This window comes from Carassius carassius, chromosome 25 (genome assembly GCF_963082965.1).
Source record: "Carassius carassius chromosome 25, fCarCar2.1, whole genome shotgun sequence".
Classification (NCBI taxonomy): domain Eukaryota; kingdom Metazoa; phylum Chordata; class Actinopteri; order Cypriniformes; family Cyprinidae; genus Carassius; species Carassius carassius.
The window spans coordinates 11,168,844-11,193,488 of record NC_081779.1 but is presented as its reverse complement, the minus strand read 5'-3'; the positions used below and the strand labels follow the sequence as shown (position 1 = coordinate 11,193,488).

Below are 24,645 nucleotides of genomic sequence, written 5' to 3'. Positions count from 1 at the left end.
TTGCTGCCTTTAGAACAGGGAGATGAATTCTCCTAGTTTGAGGATCTCCAAATGTGGCCGCCGGGATCATGCTAATATTTATGATTACTTAGCTGAGGTTCTTATCTGCAAACTGCCACACTGCACACAGAATAATTCTGTTCAACTGCAATATCTCACAATCAATTTTTTTTTCTTTACAGGAGAAAAAGTAACACTATTTGGCCGGTAGCCTTAGCACTTAGCAGAAAACCTATGAGAGTAATTTTTTTAGCATTGCATGATGATGATTGAGTGACAGGTGAAGGACTAATTATTAGCCTGGTTTTTGGAGGGAAATTACATAAGCATTCACGACAAACAATTTTTATTTATATATTAGGGCTGCAACTAACGATTATTTTGATAATCGATTAATCTGTCGATTATTTTTACGATTAATCGATTAATCGGTTTATGTACTTATATTTTAGTTTTTTTCCATTTTTTCCCCAAGTAAATTATTAATAAATGGTCTTTATCATTCAGCATAGATTTAAGAGATTTTAACCATTTTGCACTGTCATATCCTCATCAAAAATATACCTGGAGTTGTTTTATTGTGTTAGTAATCCTTTGTCAAACTCTTCTGCAATCAGAACACTGACCCATACTCTAGCAAATTTCACAAGGAGATTTCAAATAATGTTTTCACCATGGCAGTCCTTAGACCTCCTAAAGTAGTTTAACATCCCGAACAAAGCTTATTAAGGAATCTTTCAGAACATATTTTCACAAAGAATAAGGATAAAACAGAATAAAATTGCAGTGCATTGTATTTTATTATTTACTGGGAAAAAGCTTTATAGCTTTTGCTGTGAAATTGTAAACAATCCTTCAAAAAAGTGCCAATGGCATGAAACCTGAATGGAACTCACAATTTAAAGTAAAATCCATCAGAAGGTTGTCCAGAAAAAAAAATAGGACACACACAAAAAACCTGCTGTGTGAAAAAGAGCAGTGAATAATACTTAGAAAAAAAGTGCATTTCAAATATCTACATTTACCTCTCTCATTCAGTCATAATTAGGCTGCACGACTGAATTTTGAACTGGTAAACGACAAACTGATCACAGAACATGTTAGTAAAGCTTTAAATGTTAACTGTTAAAAAGCAATGTTATCAGCTTTTATGACTAAACATTTGCAAACAACATTGTACTGGAGAATCTACACAAATGAACGTCTTAGGGGCCGTTCACAAATCGCGCCTAAAAACGCGTGGAAAACGCTAGGCGCACCGCTTTCTCCTTCTTTCCAAAGCGCTCGTGCAGTTGCGCCCCTGAGGCGTCTGCCTTTGCTAAGCAACCATGATGTGCTCTCTCCTTGAAGACGCGGAAATTTCAGCAAAGGATAAATGGATTTGCAGCTCAAAAATCGCTTGCAGTAGCTCTGCTACTAAATTTATTTCAAAATGGAACTCCATATACAACTATGATCAGCTGTTCCTTTCATCTTGACTGAGCTTTTAACGTTGTTACGGGAAAGGATGAAGCTGATTGGTTAGTTCTTGTCACATGACCCGCGGTGCGGTTGCTACATTCTGAAAAGTTGAAATGTTTTTAACTCGATGCGGCGCGGTGTTGGAAATAACGAACTTGAGCGCGCAAAAGACGCGATATGTGAACGTCCCCTTAAACAGTGCAGTAGTGCAGAGTTTACAGGTTACTCTTCTTTTTTAAAGGCTCAATGTAAAGTACTCCCACATCACGCTGAATGCTGCAGACATAGACATGATATGATGTCTATGGCTGCAGAGACACTGTTCGGGAAGCACGTGACATAAAACAAGGCCAGCTATTGGCTATTCGCTACTTCTCCTGTTGTACTGGCTGAGTAAAACCTCCGGTGGCTCATTACTGCCACACTTTGGTCACCGCAGATTTGAAATATGCACGAAATGAGCCGCTTACGGCAAATAAAAGTTATTTAGCAACGAATCGATGACTAAATTAGTTGACAACTATTTTAATAATCGATTTTAATCGATTAAATCGATTCGTTGTTTCAGCTCTATTATATATGTATTTTTTTGCCTTAACTTTTACACAAACTATATAATTTATGCAATGTATCAATATTTAAATAAATGTAACTAATATTAACTTTGAAATTTAAATGTTATTATTTAAGTGAACTACACTGTAAAATGAAATACTTCAGTTCAGCATCAATCACCGCCATTCATCTTTACTTCTATCTTTGATGTAAGCATTGGCATTGGGAGCCAAAAACTATATAAACAATATATATATACAGTACATATACATATATATACACATATGTACAGGTGCTGGTCATATAATTACAATATCATCAAATAGATGATTTATTTCAATAATTCCATTCAAAAAGTGAAACTTGTAGATTATATTCATTCATTACACACAGACTGATATTTCAAATGTTTATTTCTTTTAATTTTATGATTATAGCTGACAAATTCAGAAAATTTGAATATTGTGAAAAGGTTCAATATTGAAGACACCTCGTGCCACACTCTAATCAGCTATTTAACTCAAAACACCTGCAAAGGCCTTTAAATGGTCTCTCAGTCTAGTTCTGTAAGCAACACAATCATGAGGAAGACTGCTGACTTGACAGTTGTCCAAAAGACGATCATCGACACCTTGAACAAGGAGGGCAAAACACAAAAGGTAATTACAAAAGAGGCTGGCTGTTCACAAAGCTCTGTGTCCAAGCACATTAATAGAGAGCCAAAGGGATGGAAAAGAAGAAAAGCAATAGGGATAACTGCACCCTGGATAGGATTGTGAAACAAAACCCATTCAAAAATGTGGGGGAGATTCACAAAGAGTGGACTGCAGCTGGAGTCAGTGCTTCAAGAAACACGACGCACAGAAGTATGCAAGACATGGGTTTCAGCTGTCGCATTCCTTGTGTCAAGTCACTCTTGAACAACAGACAGCGCCAGAAGCGTCTCTTAGACAAAAAGGACTGGACTGCTGCTGAGTGGTCCAAAGTTATGTTCTTTGATGAAAGTAGATTTTGCATTTCTTTTGGAAATCAGGGTCCCAGAGTCTGGAGGAAGAGAGGAGAGGCACACAATCCACGTTGCTTGAAGTCCATTGTAAAGTTTCCACAGTCAGTGATGGTTTGGGGTGCCATGTCATCTGCTGGTGTTGGTCCACTGTGTTTTCTGGGGTCCAAGGTCAACGCAGCCGTATAGCAGGAAGTTTTTGAGAACTTCATGCTTCCTGCTGCGGACCAACTTTATGGAGATGCAGATTTCATTTTCCAACAGGACTTGGCACCTGCACACAGTGCAAAAACTACCAGTACCTAGTTTAAGGACCATTGTATCCCTGTTCTTAATTGGCAAGCAAACTCTCCTGACCTTAACCCCATAGAAAATCTATGGGATATTGTGAAGAGGAAGATGCGATATGCCAGACCCAACAATGCAGAAGAGCTGAAAGCCACTATCAGAGCAACCTGGGCTCTCATAACACCTGTGCTACAGACTGATTGACTCCATGCCACGCCACATTGCTGCAGTAATTCAGGCTTTTCATGTTTGTACTTTTGAGTTGGTCAAGATTTCCAAAAATCCTTTCTTTGTATTGGTCTTAAGTAATATGCTAATTTTCTGAGATATTGAATTTGGGATTTCCCTTAGTTGTCAGTTATAATCATCAAAATTAAAAGAAATATGTATGTATATATATTGAATCTACTGCTTGGAACAAAGAAATGTGCTTTGGGATTTGGGACAGAACAATGTCCTAAGGGATTTTTTTCAAATACACACAGTGCTACCAGTGCAGTCTGACTCCCGAATGAATAATTTGAGCCTGACCTTTTTAGTAAATCAAAAACGTACCAGTGTAGTTGAATTCCTGAATGAATGACTCTGAGTTGGTTCATTTTAATGAATCAAATAATCAAACACAGTTTACAATTACTGGTACCATTCATTACTGGAACCATTGTTCACATAACTCAAAATTATATTTCTGACTCCAATTCAAGGCTGTCCCTGTCAAGTCCCTTGCTCATTTCTTTTGTTTTCATATACGCATATCCACTATCACATACAGTAAATACAGAATCTGGAGGCTTCAGGTCCTGTTGAGTGCCAGTGTGCTACAACACATTGAGCTTCAAAATGTCTCTTTGGTTCTGCTGGTAATTAGAACAACCACATTCATTAACCATTGACTGTCAGCCTCCTGTGATGTTATCAGATTACCCAAGAAGCTTTGCATACCAGTGTGAGCTAACATGGTTACACATAGAGAACATCAAAGTGCTTTACAGAACAGATGGGTTGTGTATGCGAAAACAAAAATTAAATAATTACCCACAGTTCCCTTCTTGGCCTCAGACCAGGCCCTTTCAGTTGCGTCTCATTAAAATGTCAAAACATAGAGACTCTTTACAACCTATCTCATCTTTACAGCAGGGACAAACAACAGGTTAAAATGATAGCAGTCCCCCGTGTCCATTTAAAATAGTCTGCAGTCATTCTCCCTGGTGCAGTGTCTCTTACAGTGCCACATTAACACCTTCTCAGCTCACTGATTCCAGAGCTTCTTTTGTGGGGGGGATAAAACACTTAGTACAGCACAACTGGGAATAACCCCCCTGATTCTTTCTGGCTGTAAGTGGTGAGTGTGTGTGAGTTCGTCCCCCTGAGATTGTCGAGTGATTACACACATATTACAGTGCGCAAGCTCCCATGTCACATTAAAATTGAGCTTGCTTCTAATAGTGTCTTTAGCCACCTTCCTTCCACCCCTCACTCCCTCCCTCTTTCTCTCCCTTCCTTAGTTTTTTTTAGCCGAATGAAAAGGTCAAGTGATTGTTTTTTTTGCCTCTCTGCACCTTTCTTTCTTTATGTATTTTTTTTATCTAAGGGCCAGAGCTATAGTATAGAGTGCTTTGAGGTAGCCTAGCATGAAATTGTAATGCCATGATAAACAATAGGTGCAGGCTTCACCATTACATAGATGCAGAGTGTGGGTTTTGTGTAGTGTGTGTACCCTGCAATCATGTGTGTGCAAATGCACACATGAAATTGATTCTGTGGCGAATGAACTGTGTTTTTATGCATGTTATTGTGAGTAAAAAAAAAAAAAACAAGGAAAATTATAAAGATATTTTTTAAACAGTATTTTAATATGCAAATTAAAAACAATAATGCCTCCCTGTTCAATGTGAACTCATTAATTTTCAAAGTGAGGTGGTGACTTCAGGCGAAATGAGCTACAGGTGACAAGATGTTGGCATGTCCAGAGATGTGACAAAGTCACTTTATGCAAATGTGCAACGAATACCAATGAGAATGAAGACAATGGAACTCGTGTCCTGTGGCAGCTTTTGTGCTTGAGTGTCAGCAAGATGCAATAGATGTTAATGTTTACAGTGAGCAATTTCCTGAATTTATATGATACAGTATGTCTCTGATTACATATATATATATATATACATTACAGACCAAAAGTTTGGACACACATTCTCATTCAAAAAGTTTTCACTCTAAAGAATTAACACATGTGGAATTATATATGGACAGAAGGATTGACCCCAAGTGGTTGAACTAGGTATTCAAGTACAAATTCAAAATATTGCAGAGGGTTTTTTTCACCTGACCCCTCCTCCTTGACACACACACATTAAGTTGCCAGATTGAAATTAAATATGCGGTGTTTTCAACCAGGGCTGGACTGGGACAAAAAATCGGCCCGGGCATTTTTGCCCAGACCGGCCCACTATATGATCATAAACACCACCCATCTTTGCACGCCCTTAATTATATGCATACCAACTCCTATTCATTAAAACCACTAATGCCATGTAATGAGTGAGTATAAGAACGAGTGAGAGTTAACAGATGAAATAAGTCAAAATTTTATATTTATTAATACAGTTGAACTATACTCCACAGCGGTGAATCCTAAAACAAGCTATAAGCGGCTCTGGCATAGCAATACCAGTGTTTCTTACAGGATTTTTGTTAAAACTATGGTTGTGTGTCCTCGGTCCTTCTAGGGGACCAAAATTTTGTGCATTTTAATGTTAAATTCATTAATCTGGTGCACTTTGAGAGTTCAAAATTAAAAGCTCCAACCCATATTCAGTGTGCAAATTAAACAAAGAAAAATTCAAACCTCTTTTAGTTACAGTGTCTATTTACATTACACCTATACATAATAATAGTTATAATATTAATACAATGACAGTAATAGCCATATTTTGTAAAACAAATGCACAAAAAAATAAAGGAAACTTTCTTAATTAGTTGTACAAATTTCTATACTTGAAAGAGATAAGCACATGATCTTTTATTTTGACGCAAACTGCATCAAGCTTTTATTTTGGCGGAAAACATGGTTTACAAACGCCTCTTATTAAATTTCTAGTGAATTGCGGTAATCGTCAACTATGCAGATGTGGAAATAATCTACACTCATGACATGGCCTAAGTGTTTTGAAAGTAGTTATGCTTACCGCAGGCTCTACACTTTCTCATCTCTCTCCTGATCCTCCGTCCTCACTATTATCATCTGCCACAGGAGCTGATGAAGGTCAGAAAACATATATTTTGACACAGTTTACAGTGTCTGCTTTAAGGGCCTGGTTCTTATTTTTTCACGCTATTTATCTGCACATTCCTTGCGTTTCTTCTCCATCTTTTTTTACAGATACACACTGACACTGCTGCCGCTCGCTCACTCGTTTAAAGTTGTGATTGGGCCAGCCCAGTGTCAATCAAGAAAAGAGCCAATGGGCCGCTGATCTACATGTTTCATTGGGCTGGTCTGTCAGAAAAAAAAACTAACACTGACTTTGACAATGCATTACACCGGCACAGACCCAGCGCCGCCAATTAAGCAAAACAAAACAAAATGAATGGGCCGTTGATGTACAAATTTTATGGGCCATTAAAAAAAAAAAAAAAAGTATGAGTATGAGATATATCGGCCCAAAAAGCACGTCGGCCCACCGGGCAAATGCCCGGTATGCCCAATGGCCAGTCCAGCCATGTTTTCAACCAATTGGCAACCCAGGATGTCGAAATACAATTGGGTAAACTGACAGTGGGCGGGTTTCACAAACAAAAACAAAGACTGACATTTCGCCCAGAACGCACATTTTCTAAGGAGAATAACTGACTGTAGCATTGTTTTTCAGATGAACTAGTATGTTAATTTAGAATGTTTCTGCAATATCTGCAAACATATTATGGTATTTTTATGCTTTAATAAAGTCAAAATCTTACATACAGTATCTTTAATCTTACAATAATAATATTTATATCAATAAAACCATTAAAATTAACTCTTAATACCAGGATAATATTCAGATATAAAATAATCTGAAAGTAATCCTATAGTATTTACAGCTCTCAGACGCCATTTTCCTAGAACCTTAAGAACTCATTTCGCCTTTTACTGAATAAAAATAAATAAATACATGCAGTGTAATCAGTTGCCGCTTGTAATGTGAGCTGAAAATAACAAATTTCATCTTTTTCAACACCGTCTCCATTCAACGGGGAGAACTCTGTGGTGTGGAATTTTATCAGGCGTGATTTGATTGGCCCGCCGCTAATCCCCCTTCTCTGCTAACTCATATTCCATTGGACATTCTCACTGTCAATCAGGCTGTCTGTGCCCGCCCATCCGTGGCGCCAAATAAGGCACATAGTACCGCTGTATGTGTCAGTAGCCCGGACGGCTCCGTCTCATCCGTACTGTGAGTCAAGCGTGCTCGGTTGCGACATGACCAGATCCTCGCAGACCTCGTCATTCAAATATGGAGCAGTTTAAAGCAATCATTTCGGTTCTTTGGATATTATTGCTCAACAGAAACGAAGAGTGCAGTGCAGAGGAAGGTATGTGTCTTTATAATTTGTTAAGACGCCAGGTAAATTGTTTACCTAACTACATGGCGTGAAGTGTCTAGAGGAAGTATAACTCTCAGTGCAGGTGTGCTTTCATATTACGGCGCTGTAAAGTTAATAAACATATACAGAGAGGACCGGATCACTGATGCTTTTGCATTATGAGAAGCTTTGATTAAAACTGAAATCGTAATGTTGACTGGCTGGAACAATGTGTTGCTTTAGGCTATTTTTTTTTTTTTAATTATTAATAAAATAATTGATCATGATCAATTGTATGAGCTGTTTTATATTTATAATTTTATGTTTCGAATTGCTTAGTTAAAACAACGAAATGTCAATAAATTATGGTTGTTTGTGGTTGTGTATTGTTTCAAAACAAATTTGTCAATATAAACAGTTTTTTAGTGGTGTATTATGGAGATTAAAATGACAAGATACAAATAATTGAAAATAAAAAAGATAATTAAAGTCATACGTTTTATGTACATGTTTTTAGGATTTATATATATATATCTTTTTGAAAATGTAAAAATGTGTTTTTTTTTCTGTGTTGTCATAATCTGTTAATTTTTTTCTGTCATGTCATTTTTCTTTTTCTTGTCTTCATTATTCATTGTCATGCCATTTTAATCTCCTTATTATACTGCTACAAGAGCAGAATTCAATAGATCCGGCTGTTAAACTGGATTCTCAATGTGCTTTTCTGACTGTGCTGCTCCTGGTGGGATTGCTTGACAGTCATGAAAGCTTCAACAGTTTTGATTCCAGGCTGTCGCATTAGGCTCAGGTGAGGTCAACTAAGCATCCTAATGAGTGGCATGGCACAGAGAGGGAAAGAACAAATAATAGCTGCTTCCCTTCAGGCTATTTGGCTTTGCTGGAGAAGCCCAGCTGAGCCAAGCTGCTCTCTCGCTTTTTTCCCCTGCTTGCACTCTCGTACGCAATGCTCTCATGTGCACATGGCTAAACTCTGCCAGCACCCATCCGTCCTCTGCTGGAATGCTGGTTGACTGGATTAGAATCGTTGCCTTAATGAATGTTTTGACAGCGATTAATTGCTGTGAAAGCGATGTGTTCTGAAAGGCCTTGTGTGGCTGCAGTGATATGGAGGTTTTCTGATTGAGCTGAATATGTTCCTACTGTACGGAAAACCTCTTTGTCCACAATTACATCCCAATCCTGCTGCGTCGGTTCTCTTTGTATTCAGTCCCACTGTATTCTCTCTGTATTTGGTCACTGGCAGGTGGGATTCAGACAGGATGAGAGCTCTTTGTTGGCGCAAATTATACAAAGTGCTAATCTAAGTGTGAAAATTCTCATCATGTTACTTCCCCTAATGTAATTTCCAGACTCGTATGCAATGATATAAAATTGTCTCATATTCTATGGTTTTGGAGTAAGCAAGATACAAGGATGCATTAAGATGATCAAAAGTAACATTGAAGACATTTATAATGTTACAAAAAATACTTTATATATCTATAAATATATTATTTATTCATATATTGTTTTGGTTATTTTGAACTTTCTATTCACCAAAGAATCATGTAAAAAAAAAAAATTGAATTTTTTTCACGAATGTTTTCAACATTGATAATAATAAGTTTATTATTATCAATAAATAAGTTTCTTGATCACCAAATTAGCATATTTAGAATGATTTCTGAGGGATCCTGTGACACTGAAGTAATGGCTCCTTTAAATGCAGCTGTGTGTTCAGCACATTCACATTTTAAAGTCTGTTATAATAGAAAAACAGTTCTTTTAAATTGTAATAATATTTCACAATATTGTTAATAAATAAATGCAGCTTTGGTGAGGATAAGAGAACTCTTTAAAAAAACAAACAAACAAAAAACAAAAATGCTTTCACCATTACCACCCCAAACGTTTGAATGGTATGATATACATCTCATATGACAAAAGCTGGATAACCATTCTTTCAGGCTTGCTGCATCCATCTCTCTTAGAATGAGGTGGAGGCCCCTCATTCCTGACCCTTCAGCTTTAACACACCTTGGCATCTCATTGTGGGCTTATTTACTGCTTTTTAGTGTGCTTGTGGTCGTTGCGGTGGCACTTTCAGGCATGTGCCGGTTGAATCTGCCGCGTTGGTCATGCTTTTCCTGTGCCGTTTAGGTACTCTGTCAGGGTGCAATTCAGACCATATGAGGGCACTTACCTAAGAAATCTTTTTATGCCTGTCATCTCTGTGCTGGGTTCCATCAACAGACTCTGCCAAACGGACTCTGTTTGTTCTCTCTCTGAACGTTACACATACACTCTCTGAGTCGTTGGCAGAAGTGTAAAATCTGGACTTGGGCCCTGAATGTTTGAACAATGTGGCAACATTCAGCTTCATTTATTGATTCAAACAAACACCAGGAAATTCATACCAGTGCATTTATTAAAAGCATGATTTTTAGTCCTGGCTAATGGTGAATGGTTAGACCGGTCGGATATCTGTGCTGGCTGTGCCTGTACTTGTTGTTGAAGGTGGCAGCTGGACTGTGCAGGCAAGGTTAGAGTGATTTGTGAGTTTGGCAGAGGTAACAGTGACATCCAGGAGTTTATTTAGTGGGCCGTTGTGAGGTGTGGACTCACAATGAGCAAGAAAGAAAGTGAAACAATGAGGGCTGGAGACAGGAGATGGCTGTGCCCGAAAGTAGAAAAATGCTGTTTTCGTAGAAAGTGTATGGAGGAGGAAAGGTGAGCGGTTTCTGAATTTAATGTTTGCGAAACATCCTTGCTCTATTTTAGCAGCCTCACTGCCTTCTATGGCAGCATAACTGAAACATAACCTTATCATAAGTGATTGATCTGTAATGCAGGCAATGTGAGACTGAGATTAATGACACAATACTTTAATTGGCGTGAAATAAATGTTTAGAATAGTAAAATAGTCTCTTTTTTAAGTTTTAAATGATTGAGAAACTGTTTTTATTTAGAATTTACTCATGCAATGCAATGCTGTCCTTAAATTTGGCGAGAAGAAAGTATTGTTGCAGGGTTTTCACATTACGTTTTCCTTACTTAATTATTGTAGCCAAAAGAATTCAAAATAACATATTTATCACTATAGAAACTTAAAAAATGCTAATTTCATATTTAATAATAATAATAGTAATGCTTAATTTATATAGCGCCTTTACCAAGCTCAAGGATGCTGAACAAGGTACACCAAAGCAACAGATATTAATTCACAAAGAAACATTTTCATTGGACATTTGCTCAATTCAGTTACAAATAATGTCATTGCATATAATACAGATTATGTAGTAAAGACATAGAAATAGAAAACAAAACGGACAAATACACAATGTAAATAAGTGATAGTGTTGGTTAAACAAATAAGTTTTAATCTTTGATTTGAATTCAGTGAAAGAAGTGACTGTTCTGAGTGCCAGGGGAAGTGAATTCCAAAGTTTGGGTGCAGTAACAGAAAAGGACCTGCCGCCCATTGAAGATAGGTGGAACCTAGGTACACAACGGTGTTTTGAATTAGAAGACCGGAGTGCGCGAAGAAAGTATATAAGAAGAGAGTAGGACAGAAAGATAGTAGCGAGCAAGACCTTTGAGTCCTTTAAAGGAGAGCAGAATAATTTTGTATTGCACACGAATAGATACAGGCAACCAGTCAAGATTAAATAGAATAGGGGTGATGTGAGCAAATTTTTTTTTGTGGAAGTTAATAATCTGGCAGCAGAATTTTGAATGTACTGCAGATGAACAATAAGCCAGAGAAAAGAGTGTTACAATAGTCTAGGTGAGTGGTAATAAATGCGTGCACCAATGATTCCGCATCTTTTCTACTGAGGAAAGGACAAAGTTGCACAAAAAGCAGCTTTGGAGAGTTTGCTAATGTGGTCATCCAAGGTGATGGGTCTAGAATGATACCTAAGTTTCTAACAGTAGCTAATGGAAATACAGAAATGGCTAGAAAGATACATTTTATTTTTTATTAGAGATGGGGGACCAGTTATTAAAATGTCTATTTTACTCAAGTTCAGACTACGAAAATTAGAATGTAGCCAATACTTTACCTCACTTATACATGAAGATAAATATGCCATCAACTTGGTAGAATCTGGTTGACAAGCAGTATATATCTGGATGTCATCAGCATAACAGTTAAAACCATGGCGATTAATTATTTGGCCGAGAGGCTGAATGTAGAGGATGAATAATAATGGTCCAAGAACTGAGCCCTGGGGAACTCCCTGTTTGAGCAAGATGGTGGAAGATTTGGAATTGTGCAGTGAGATGAAGTATTGCTGTGAGATATGAGGAGAACCAGGATAATGCAGAACCTGAGATGCCAACTTCTGCAAGGTGAGAGAGCAGTATCTTATGACAAACAGTATCAAAAGCTGAGCTGAGGTCAAGTAATAAAAGAATTGATAAACTGCCTGAATCACCAGAAAGTAATGGATCACTGACAACCTTTACTAGTGCAGTGTCCGTACTGTGTCGTGTGCGAAAACCAGACTGAAAGATATCAAATAGATTGTTGCAAGTTAGAAATGACTGCAGCTGAGAGGCAACAGTCTTTTCCATAATTTTAGATACCGTTGGCAGGTTAGAGATTGGACGGTAGTTGGAAAGATTTATAGTATCAAGATGAATTTTTTGGGTGGAGGGGGAATAGGAGTAACAGCAGCAGTCTTGAGTGAGACAGGAACAGTGAAATAAATGAAAGACATGTTGATGAGGTGTGAGATTGGGGCAGAAATAACAGGGATACAGTGTTTCAGGAGAAAAGTAGGTACAGGGTCTAGTCGACTTGGAGAGGAATTCAATTTCTGTATTACATCAGCAATTAGAGATGGGTTTGTTGGGGTAAAGGTAGTCAATGATTGGGTAGACTGAGTTTGCTCACAATTAGAAATATTTGGTTCCTCATCATAAGTCCCACATAAAACATCCAACTTTTCCTGAACGTTATTTAATTATATTAACTATGTAACTTTATTTTTTCGATTTTCATTCACATTATTAGTGTTCCTGTAGCTTAAAGCGTAAGGTTGGGGGTTCGATTCCCCGGGAACACATGATATGTAAAAATTGATAGCCTGAATGCACTGTAAGTCGCTTTGGATAAAAGCGTCTGCTAAATGCATACATTATAAATGTTTTATTTAATAAATGTAATTATATTCAGAGGACAAGGAAATATTGTTGCGCTCAGATGAAAGCTAGTTGTAAGTCCAGGTGCGTGAAAACCAGTAAAATGTAGAAGAGACTGTTGATGGTTCGCACTCTGAAAAACTAGACAAAACTGCAGACTTTTCAGGCCCAGAAATGTAAAAGTAAACAAATGTAAAATAACAGTGCATATTTCACTGTGTAAATTAAAGATCAATCCTTGTTGAGGTAACAAAAGCTATTCAGTCAAGAGAACTTAGTCATTTCCTTGCCTTTTGCGCTATATGGATGAATGCGCGCACACACACACACACACACACACACACACACACACACACACACACAGGCTTAAAAATGAACAAATGTGTTTAGTTTAAACTCAGAGAGTGTGTGCTCATCATGTCTCACCTGCGGGTGCACTTTCAACACCCAGGTGACGAAGGTGTTAGTGACTGGTATACTAGTGTGCATACAACATTCCGTATTGTTTGTCCACGTTTTTTGATGATCGCAGTTGTAATGTGGGAAGCCTGTAGGTCTGTTTTACGTGTTGTTATTTTCAACAAAACATATTCTAAATGCATTTTCATATTTGAGATGAGGGGTCAACCTCAAGTGGGCCAGGACTCTGGGGGTCGTGTGTTGGGGCGGACCACGGTACGTATTGAGAGTAACACACTATGTAATAGGGGTGTCACGATTCTCCAAATCCTCGATTCGATTGCATTTTCGATTCTAAGGTCACGATTCGATTCTCGATTTTTACATTTATTCATTTTAAAGCACAGATTGTCATTTTTCAAACTAGACTTTTATGCAATATAATATCTGACCTTTGTTTGCAATGAACCACACTACATTGTCAAATTTAAAACTTTTATTAACAACATAATGTAACAATAACTTATATCTTTAGTCAATTGAAAACTTAAAATAAACTGCCATCCAGTTTCTCTTTTGTAAGTGCAGTCTTCACAAAAGATGACATTCAAGTTCACAACAAAACAAACAAAAACAATAAAACAGACATGTCCATAGTCTCAGAACAATTAAGTGTCTTATTTCCGAACAGATGAACATACACCACACTGATAACTACTTTTTATCCCCTGAGAATGATGACTGTATTTTTTCATTCTTTCATGTCCTTCCTAAAGATGGATATGTTGTTTAGAGCTGCTCTTTGAGTTGTCAAAAACATTAACATTTTTTATAATAGAACAACACAAGACAACTGTAACAATTTTGCAGTTTTAAGTTCTTCTTAAAGAGGAATATGGAAAGAGAACTGCTAAAATATTGCTAAAATATTAACTATTTACATTTCTATGGGTAGACGACAACTGTGATTTTTTTTATATTTTCATGTTCTTCTTTAAGAAATGCTGCTGTTCGGAACTCATCAAGGTTGTGACTGTTTTCAGGGGCTTCTGTACCTGACATACATCTTCCAGAACAGTCACATCTTGATCAGAGAGGGTGATAAGGTCTTTGGCATTTTTTTTATGTCTTTTTCTGCAAGTGCAGAATAGACAGCAGCTTGTTGCTCTAAATAGCGTGTGATCATGTCATAGCTGGAGTTCCACCTTGTAATGACATCTTGAACCAGCTTGTGAGAAGGAAGCTGAAGCATGTCTTGTTTTGACTTTAAGATGGCTGCTGCAGTGGTACCTCTGTGGAAAAAAGTGACCACCCTCCTGACTCTGCCCAAAAGACGGGAAATCTGGTTTACTCCCAACCCCTTCTGGGAGGCCAGATTCACAGTGTGGGCTAAACATCCAATGTGTGGTGACAATCCTGCTGCATTTGAGGCATTGACAATGTTCTTAGCATTATCAGTTGTCACAGGGATGGTTGAATTTTGTCTGTCCAACTTCCATTCCACTACCACTTCCCTCAGCACTTCTGCTAAATGTTCACTTGTGTGTGCTTCATATATGGGGCGAGTTTGAAGGACTGGATTTTGAATTTCCCAGTCATCATTAATGTAATGTGCTGTGACAGTCATGAAGCTCTGTGTTGCTCTGGATGTCCAGCAATCTGTAGTCAAGGCAACTAAATGTGCGCTGCTCAGACCTTCAATAACTTTCTCTTTTACATTATTGTACATGGAGGGAATCACCGTAGCTGTGAGATGCGTTCTACTTGGGATTTCGTAGCGTGGCTCTAGCACGCTAATTAAATGCCTAAAATAACCGGAGTTTTCCACCACCGAATAAGGTCGCATGTCCGCGGCTATGAATACTCCTACCGCACGCGTAATTGCATTTGCACGAGTTGAGTTGCTTGGAAGTTTAATTCCAAATGAAGACGGAAGAGTAGTTTGTGTAGTTGTTGGTTTAACAGATAAATCTATGTTTTTGTGGTGCCTGCGGAGATGCCCTGCCATGTTAGTCGTGCTGCCAGTGAGAGAATATGGTACACGCACATAGCACAGCTTGCAAACTGTTGTTTTTTTGTCGCGAACGTTGTCAACATAACTCACTGGAAATCCAAAATACTTGCATCTGCAGTTGCCATGCTATCTTTTTGAGTGGCTGTTAGGAGGTTGACTCGCAGCACTTCAACACATTTGTTTTTTTCCGCTTGGCAAGTAACCAGACGCAACATGGGGGCGTGGCAGCATCGACGATTCCATTTTTTAATTCGAAGTTTGAGACTGTGACTTAATTTGACACCCCTACTATGTAAGCACTATGTAACAATATGTAAGCTATTGTGCCTTCTAAAAATCTAAACAATTAACACAGTAATATATATGCTTTAAATTTATATGTTTGACTCATCCCTTTTCTTAAAGGGAATTTGTTATGCAAAATCCGTTTTTACATGGTGTTTGGACTAGAGATGCACCGATTGCACTTTTCTTGGCCGATTACGATTTGCGATTTGTTTTTGTTAGTGTGATCTGCCGATACAGATTTTGCTGATTCTGATTTTTTATTTATTTATATAAGCTATAATTTACAGCATAGACAAACAAAAAGCTAGTTTTCTTCAACACAAAGTTTTATTTTCATAAAAAAAAATACACAAGTAAAAAGTCAGTAATAAAATAAGAACAAATAAAAAACATTGCAAACAACAGCACAAAAAAATGCAATATAAAAAAGAGAGCTATGAAACTAAGTTATTAGGTTAAGTAAATTTTTATTCAGGTAAGAAATACTACACAAATGTAAGTAATCAAATGTACATTTGTATCAAATTAAAATTTTGGAGGTGCTGAGGGCTGCACACACATGCAGATGTGGGCTTATGTAAGACTACAGACTTCTGGCTTTTTTAAAGGTTTAATAAGGCAGACTGGAATAAATGGTGCTTTTCGCTGGTCGTACAACTAAATTGACTGTGAGCTTCTTCCATTTCATGTTTATAGTTTTTAAATGCAGAACACAATTTTTCTCAAGGTTGACAAATTTTTCCCAGAGTGAACTAAGGACAGAAGTATTGGTCTAGGGTCCAGGCACCTGAGCATCTAGATCTGGCTGGATATCCTATTTAATTAAAAGCCAATAACTGACATGATTGGTTTGCATATGGAATGCCACAATTTTTTTTGTGGCATATGAATGTATTGATCTCAAAACTTAAAAAAAAAGTTTGATTTCTTTTTTTTAATTCAAATTTTGAAAGTTTTAATTTTAATATTTAATGTTATCTTTTTTTTGAAAAAAAAAAAAATTTATTCAAATGCTTGATTTCTAATGTTAGTAAATAGGCATATTATTTTCAGTGTTTTATTTTTTTTTGTTTTGGAAATTTAAATTTCTGTCATACCATATGACCGTTTAAGAGATTAGGCTAAAATACAAAAATGGTGTTAAAATACAAAATAAAAAATAATTATGGAAAAAGTAGTGTAATTTAGTGTGATTAATGTAATTTAGAATGCGTTTTTCAGCCCCCTGGGTTAAGGCCAGTTTTATCCTCTAATTAAGCAGTGAAACAATGTGGAACTACAATGTCACAATGAGTTTTTTTACAATAGACAATAAATCACAACTATTGGCAAAAGTACCTGGATGCTCGCTCGTTTGCACTGCAGGAGCTAGTAACAATTTTAGTTCTAGGAACTCCTTTTACAGGAACTAAATTAGCTCCTACTTTAAAGAAGGGTCTAAACCCATACTACATGAACTACCAGTGATGTAAGTGTACGTTGATTGGCCAAACACGTGGAAAAAAACACCAGCACCCGCCATTTTTAAAAAGCTGGATAAACGCCAAACAGTTAATTATTCACGGAGCAGTTTACAGTAGGCTACAAGAAGAAAAATGGCAATAAATGGATACACCAAAGTCCAAGCACTTCTAAACATATATGTAGAAATGCAAGTTGCCTTAATAGATTTAGTCTCTTAGTCCTCTGATTTGCTCTTTCTATCACATAACTAAAGTCTAAATTCTATCTCCATTATCAAAACCAAGTAACCAGGTATATACATCAAAAACACAGCTCCGATCACGGTGTCCTCCATCCTTTTGTCATTTGTCGTTGAATGCTGTGCTTAAATTACATTGCTGTCCACCAGCTTACGTCTCTTTTGAGTTCCTGTTGGCTGTGCGGATACAACCAGGAAATGGCCCGGGGGAGCTACCCGACTGGCTAGTTCCTAGAACTTAGTTCCTAGAACTGTGTCTAAAGGGACTATTGAGTGCCTTGGCGCTTGGCCCATTAAATATTCATGATGAGCTTTGCGCACATGCAAACCCTTTCACATGCATTTAGTTTTGAGTATCAAACCATTATGAAGTAAGATTTAGTATGATTTAGAAGATTAAAGATATCCAGAAAGGCAATATTTGGACATTCCCACAGGTGAACATGCCTTAAGTTGTCCAGTCTATGATTTAACCTCATCAATATTCAAATGTTGTTCCAGAGTATCAGTACATTTGAAATAAGATAGTCATTGATTACTTTAACACAGTGTAAAAAGATGCAGTGTTATCTTTTTAAGTTTGTTAGTGTTTCATCGTTGCTTAAGTCCTTGTTTTATTAGACCTAATGTCCAGAAAATCTCTCTGCCGATACATCAGTGGTGGATTCCATCACAAAGCTCATAACAAAAGCCACTTACCACATCCCCACTGGGAAAATACTTAAACGTTAATGTTTCATTCGGCATCAGCATCCTCACAGTATAGTACAGGATGAACTGTCGCTTAGCTTAAAGGGTTTTACCATCCTATGGAATTTAAGTATTGTCTCCCTGCTCATTGAGTGATGCCTGATAGATGCTTAAGACACTTACAGCAATTTACTCTTTGCTGAGCAGCCCACATGTGTGTGATATGTCTGCCTCTCCCTGTCTGGTATTCCAGAATGACATGGACTTGGCGACAGGGCCATTTTCCCTTCGGCCCCCTCAGATGCCCATGAAGCAGCACTCTGGTGATGTGAAAAACCCCATTCATCTTTTGAAGAGGCTTTTGACCTTCCAAACTCATTAAGCACGGCAACCTTGCACATGCCGGATATAAGCCTTCCTGCTTGCCTTCTCCATCTCCCTCTGCCCCCTTTATCAGGGGCTAGATAGGAACAGTGTTCTGTCTCCCTTCCTCACCATGCAGCTTTGACCACTGACCTGGAAAATTGCCCGACCTTTTAATGCGTGGTTTCCCGCATATGAATAAATTCATAAATTGTATGCTCTGGCATGAAAGCTTTACTCAGTTTCCCCAGAGCCAAGATCAGGACCACAGGTTTAGTAAGCCTGATTTCTACGATTGCTCTTGCTCCCAGTGGTAGAAGAACAGTTGGTGTTGGGATCCAGGGAATGGACTGATATGATTAGATGATGGAAGCTGCTGCTGAAGAGGTTGGAGCCATGGCATGACTTTAGTGCATGTGTTCAGATTCTTTGAGTTGTGCTGCTCATTTAGCGGACTTGAGGAAGGGATCTGCAGAACTACATATATTTAAAAACAACTAATATGGGGGTGTTCACATAGGCTGTGTTATTGAAGGGGTCTAGAGATGGGCTTGAGTTATTAATTTGAATTTTAAATTTTGTGCATCGTCTTAAATGTAAGGGAACACTAATTAAAGCACCACTGTTAAAAATGAAAACTCCTCAAAAATCAGCAGTTATTTGAGTATTATTTATATAGCATTTATATGGGATTTTTACCCCCGGTTTCACAGACAAGGCTCAAGCCTAGTCCAAGGCTAAAACACATGTTTGGCCTGTTTTAACTGAAAGAAACTTGCACTGACTGATCTTAAATGTCCTAATTGAACTATGGCCTAATCCTGTTTTAAAATAAGCTCTGTCTGTGAAACCAAGACATACAATTTTAAATTAGCTTTTATTTTGATATTTTCTGTTTTAAATATAATTTTTGTTAATATATATTTTTTGGTAATTATGTTATGTACTAATGTAATTTCTTTTTTTGTCTATTAAAAAAATTATATTTAGCTTTTAATTAACTTTTAACTTAAACTTAAGTTTATAATTCAGTTATGTGCTAGAGCTGCACGATTATGGCAAAAATCATGTCAATTATTCCCTTGAAATTGTAATTGCGATTTATTAATTACGATTATCACAATTTACATTGAATGATGTTAATACCGTTGTTTGATGCAACTGCAGTTTGAGTTTGCTAAATTAAACCATAAACAAATAAAAACAATCATTAAAGAATGGTAATGCTGGACTTCTAAATAATGGAATGACATTATTTTTCTTTAACATGTTGTTCACAGATGATTGTGTTATCTTCTGTCAAAATATATGCCTATGTTATTGTTTTTGTCATGAATGGGTTGACTGCAATCTTGCAGGCAAGTGAAGTGTTTGGGTCTGTGTGTATTTATATGGCTGCTCTGATTGCAATCAAAACAACTGAAAACAACTGAAAACAAACGGCGGGGGGGGGGTCAAATAGTGTGTGTGAGCATTTTAATGAATGGTTAACCCCAAGCCAGGGTTAGCTTGAACCTCAGATATAATAACAGTGTGCATATTGTCTAGCTTGAAAAAGAGCATTTACCTGATACTTTTTTTAAAATAGTGGAACGTTTCTGTAATATCACAACTGGTGCTTAATCTAGAGACATATAAATCCTAGCATGCTTGGAATGGATACGCTATAGAGATAACAGCTTGATTTATCTACTTTTTTTACTCTTGTTAAGATCTTGTGAATGCTTCAGATGTGCACTGTGATTGCTTTTTCACAGTGTTTAGAAGACTTTACCTTCTGTTCAAGAAGCTGAATTCTCAGGGCTCTTGAGTTTTTGCTGATAGAAGTTTATTATTTAGGGGTTCACGATATATATCGGCCAATGATTAATGCGCATCTAGTCAGTAAAGGCGGTTATCTAATCAGCGGTAAATACCATCAGGTGCGTGATTTCACATAGAGCAGCTGTTACTACACGGAGTCGTTGTTAACTGACAAGCTTCGCAAATCCACGTTCATTATCAGCTTGGTTTGCGCAGCTTGTCAGCTAACAATGACTCCGTGTAGTAACGGCTGCTCTATGTGAAATCACGCACCTGATGGAATTTACCGCTGATTAGATAACCGGCTTCACTGAGGAGATACGCATTAATCATCAGCCGATATATATCGTGCACCCCTATTATTATTGCTTAATGTACTGTGGTGTTTTGGATGTTGGCTGCAACAACTAACAATTATTTAATCAAAAATACAATAAAAACAGCAATTTTGCAAATAATAATAATAATTATTATTATTACAATTCAAAATAACTGTTTTCTATTTTTAAAATGTAATTTATTCCTGTGTTGGCAATTATTTCAGCAGCCATTCCTCCAGTCTTTGGTGTCACATGCTTTAATAAAGAGATATTTTATTTCAGGATTACTTGATATAATATGTATAGTATATAGGCCAAAAGAATTATTTATTATATGTCTAAAAAATATTTTGTTTCATTAGTAACATCATAATGTATCTTTATTGTGTACATATTGTCTTTACTATTACTTTAAATTAATTTAATGCATCCTTGCTAAATAAAAGAATAAATTTCTTAAAAAATTTTTTTACTCCTAATGTCAGCTCGTTAGGTGTATAAGACACCTGTCCACACAAACTGTATCTTCCATTCCATCCTCTCCCAACACCATGGGCAAGACCAAAGAGCTGTTAAAGGATGTCAGAGACAAGATTGTAGATCTGCGCAAGGCTTGAATGGGCTACAAGACCATCAGCAAGAACCCTAACAAGGGTTTCTGCACCAAGTGCTAAATCATGTTTTACTTAGGGATCAAATACTTTTTTCACTGACTGAAATGCAAATCAATTTCTAACCTTTATGTGTTTATTTTCTGATTTTTTTTGGTTGGTATTCTGTCTCTTATAGGTTAAAACAAACTTACCATAAAATTATAGACCCTTTATTTCTTTGTAAATGGGCAAACTTAACCAGTATATATATAGCCTATATATATATTTAATCTAAAAAAAATTAATAATAACATAGTATTAGCAGAATATTTAGCAAAACGTCAAAGCTGCTGCTGTTTTCCTTCTGTCAGGGTGTATATGTCCATAGTCCTCATCCTCTTACTGTCTGGAAAATAGCAGCTTTGACATCCTACTAAATAATTTATTTTATGTTGAACACAAAGTAAGTCACACAGGCTTGGAATCAAAGAATGAGTAAATGAAAAATGTTAATTCTTCAGCGAACAATCCCTTTAAGTGTGTGTAGTGCATGGTGATGTAATGTGTGGTCAGATGGTCAGTTGGCGAGGTGGTGTGGTCCTCTCTTTCAGGGCCAGATGGGGAGGCTCTCAGGAAGTGCCAGTTCCTCCTCTCTATCCACTCTGCAAGCTTGTCCTTCCTTCCACACACACACACACACACACACACACACACACACAGAAGTTAATGGCTGTGTGTGTGCTACAGCGTCACCCTTTATTTCTCCTTGTCTCTGAGGTAATTGTAGATTACTTTAGCACTCCTTGAAGGTGAGCTCAAGGACAATTTAGCAGACAGTGTCTAAATGAGAAAAATAGGATTCACCTGGCAGAGAACGTGTGTGTGTGTTTGGCCCTTTGTTTTTTTGTGCCCATGTACCTTAGACTGTTTCTGACCCAGAATGCAGCTCATCCAGTTGTGTGGACGTCAGTGAATGACTGATGTTATGGTGGCCTTGTGTCATTGTGTGGATGGTTGATGACACCAGTACTTCTGTTGCTGTCCATTCATTACCACAAACTCTTTCACTGTCTCTCTCTCAAGTATGACTTCGCTGTACCAAAGTTTTTAACTACTGTTTTTTTTAAAGTTTGACATTGAGAACCATTGACATTCCAGTATGGCATCCTATTGTGCCATAATCAAACTAAAAGCACAAATGCTCCAGTCTTCACTAGGGTTGGTCGTTGGCTGCAAATTTGGCATCGGACGATGTCTACAGTGAAACATCGCGATGGACAATGACATCAGCAGGGGCAGGGTGAGGGGGGTAGGGTTGGGTGTGTGGAGTTGTGTGGAGTTAGGGGGTTGTGCCCAAAGCGGGAATCCTTATTAGGGAAAACAAATAACAATTCCTAACAATAGGTCTAAACCGGATGCGAGCGGAGACAAAATCCTATAGGACCACTAATCTATAATAGAGATTCATTATATATGCCGCATTCTATTTATGATGTGCTGACGCAAATTTCAAATGATTTTCAATGGACTCTTTGTCACGTCCAGTGTAAAAGTCTTTAGCTGATGTGGCGCAGCGTCACATGACAACTGTCGTGTCCGGTGTAGACACGGTGTAAAGTGAGATGACTGAGGATGCTGGTGAATGCTTTGCAGATCCTCAGTACCACTGACAAACATATAATCTTGTAAAATGTGTGGCAAGTACTGCCGCCCCATAGTATAAACAGATTAGTCTACATGTGATTGCGAATCTCGTAAGTGATAGCGAAACTAAAAAGTGGTTGTGCATTCAAAAGTGGGGATGGGGGGTTTGGGGAACATCATGATGTCTACCAGTCAAACCCTAGTCTTCAGCATCACATGGCCCTTCATAAATCTTCTAAAATTCTGATGTTTTTTTATTTATTATTTATTTAGTTGAAATAGAAATCTTTTGTAACATTGTACAAGTCTTCACTGCCATTTTTGGCTAATTTAATGCTCCCTTTCTGAATAAAAGTATTCATTTCTTTAAAAAAAAAATTACTAACCTCAAGCTGTTGAACTCTAGTGTGTGTGTACAATGTATACTTCCTCACAGGTTGCAAAGGTTCAAATCAATGTCACCAAATGCCAACATATTAAAAAAACATTTTTCAATGAGAGATGGTGGCCTTATTGATGGGCATAGTTTCTAATAGGTCAATTTTGTAATGGTTGGTGTGTTTTCCACTTTTCAGAATGTAGCATCTAAGTTCAGTATTTAAGTTGTTTCTTCATTCTACTGAATCAAAGTCAGTTCACATTCTTATTGCTGAATCAAAGTTCAACAAATACTTCAGAGCTGAGTCCTCCAAATCCTCCAATACAACTAAAACAAAGTCCATCAAATGCCATTGCACCTTAAAAATAACAACAAATACCAGCATAGCAGATGTGTATTATTACAACAACAGCATGTTCTTGCATTACTCTGAAATCCCTCCAGTAAATCCCTGTGCGAAGAAAATGTGTTGAGAATAATTAGTGATATTTGTTAAAGTAAGCATCACCTTTGTGATTGTTAATTTTTTCCTTGAACTAAGCTAAATATTAAATTCTTCTGTATAACATGTCCTGCACTGGCATGAATAATGCCTCATGTCTTACAGCTTGAAAAGTCCCAGTGGGTTTGATTTTTAACTAACTAACCAACCAAACACCTCCCAGATCACTCTATCAACTTTTTTGCAATATGCTGTAAACCACTGCAAACGCCTAAGCAACTTAATGCCTTTTCAACAACGCACTAACGGCGACTTTTGCTCAGGCATGACTTGCATTTTCTTCTGAAATTCCAGTGCTATTATGTAATTCCACACGTGTGATGTGATGTGCTGTGATATGCTTACAGTGTGTACATATGCCTTGAAATGTGCTTTTTAGCTTCATTTACACAGTCTTTTTGATTGTACATGCACATGTCGCTCTGTTAGCTGGTCCTGCCCGGGAGAGTGCCGATGTGATGAAAAATTCAGGGCTGTTCTGTGGGTTGTGCAAGCTTAGAGTTGAGAATACTGTTAAATAGTGCAGAAGACACAAAAGGCAGTGATTTAAAACACTACCTGGCTTCTTTCTTGCCCTAAGAGTCTAAGGCTGTGTGTGTATATTCAAGCTAGCAGTCTATCAGTATTCTTAACTCAGCACCAGAGTCTGTTACATTAGCATGCCCCAAGTTGGTTTGTCCTATTTCTAGTGATTTCTGGAGTCTTCTTAGTAGAAAGTTTTATTTCAGGTTGATTAGGCCTTATGTGTGAGAAACTGGAGATTTGAGAACGGCATTTTTATTTGTGTGTTTTTTTTCTTTTCTTTTTTTTTTTTTGAGCAATTGAGCAGTTACAGGCTTGGCCAAGTGGACATTCTCCTGTTTTAGGTCTAGACACGCACGTGTGAAACTCTGCTTAGTGCGACTCCACTTTTTGACATTTCAAACTTGT

At 37.4% G+C, this 24,645-nt stretch overlaps 1 protein-coding gene across 2 annotated transcripts in view; it reads left to right on the top strand.

Moving 5' to 3' along the window:
• The first annotated feature begins 7,720 nt into the window (after positions 1 to 7,720).
• LOC132104177 (ephrin type-A receptor 7-like) overlaps positions 7,721 to 24,645 on the top strand; it is a 147,163-nt gene continuing 130,238 nt past the window's right edge. For both annotated transcript variants that reach the window (XM_059509449.1, XM_059509448.1), the window contains exon 1: positions 7,721 to 7,879. In XM_059509449.1, the coding sequence (XP_059365432.1) occupies positions 7,801 to 7,879 (79 nt within the window). In that variant the 5' untranslated portion in view covers positions 7,721 to 7,800. The remainder of the gene's footprint in view (positions 7,880 to 24,645) is intronic.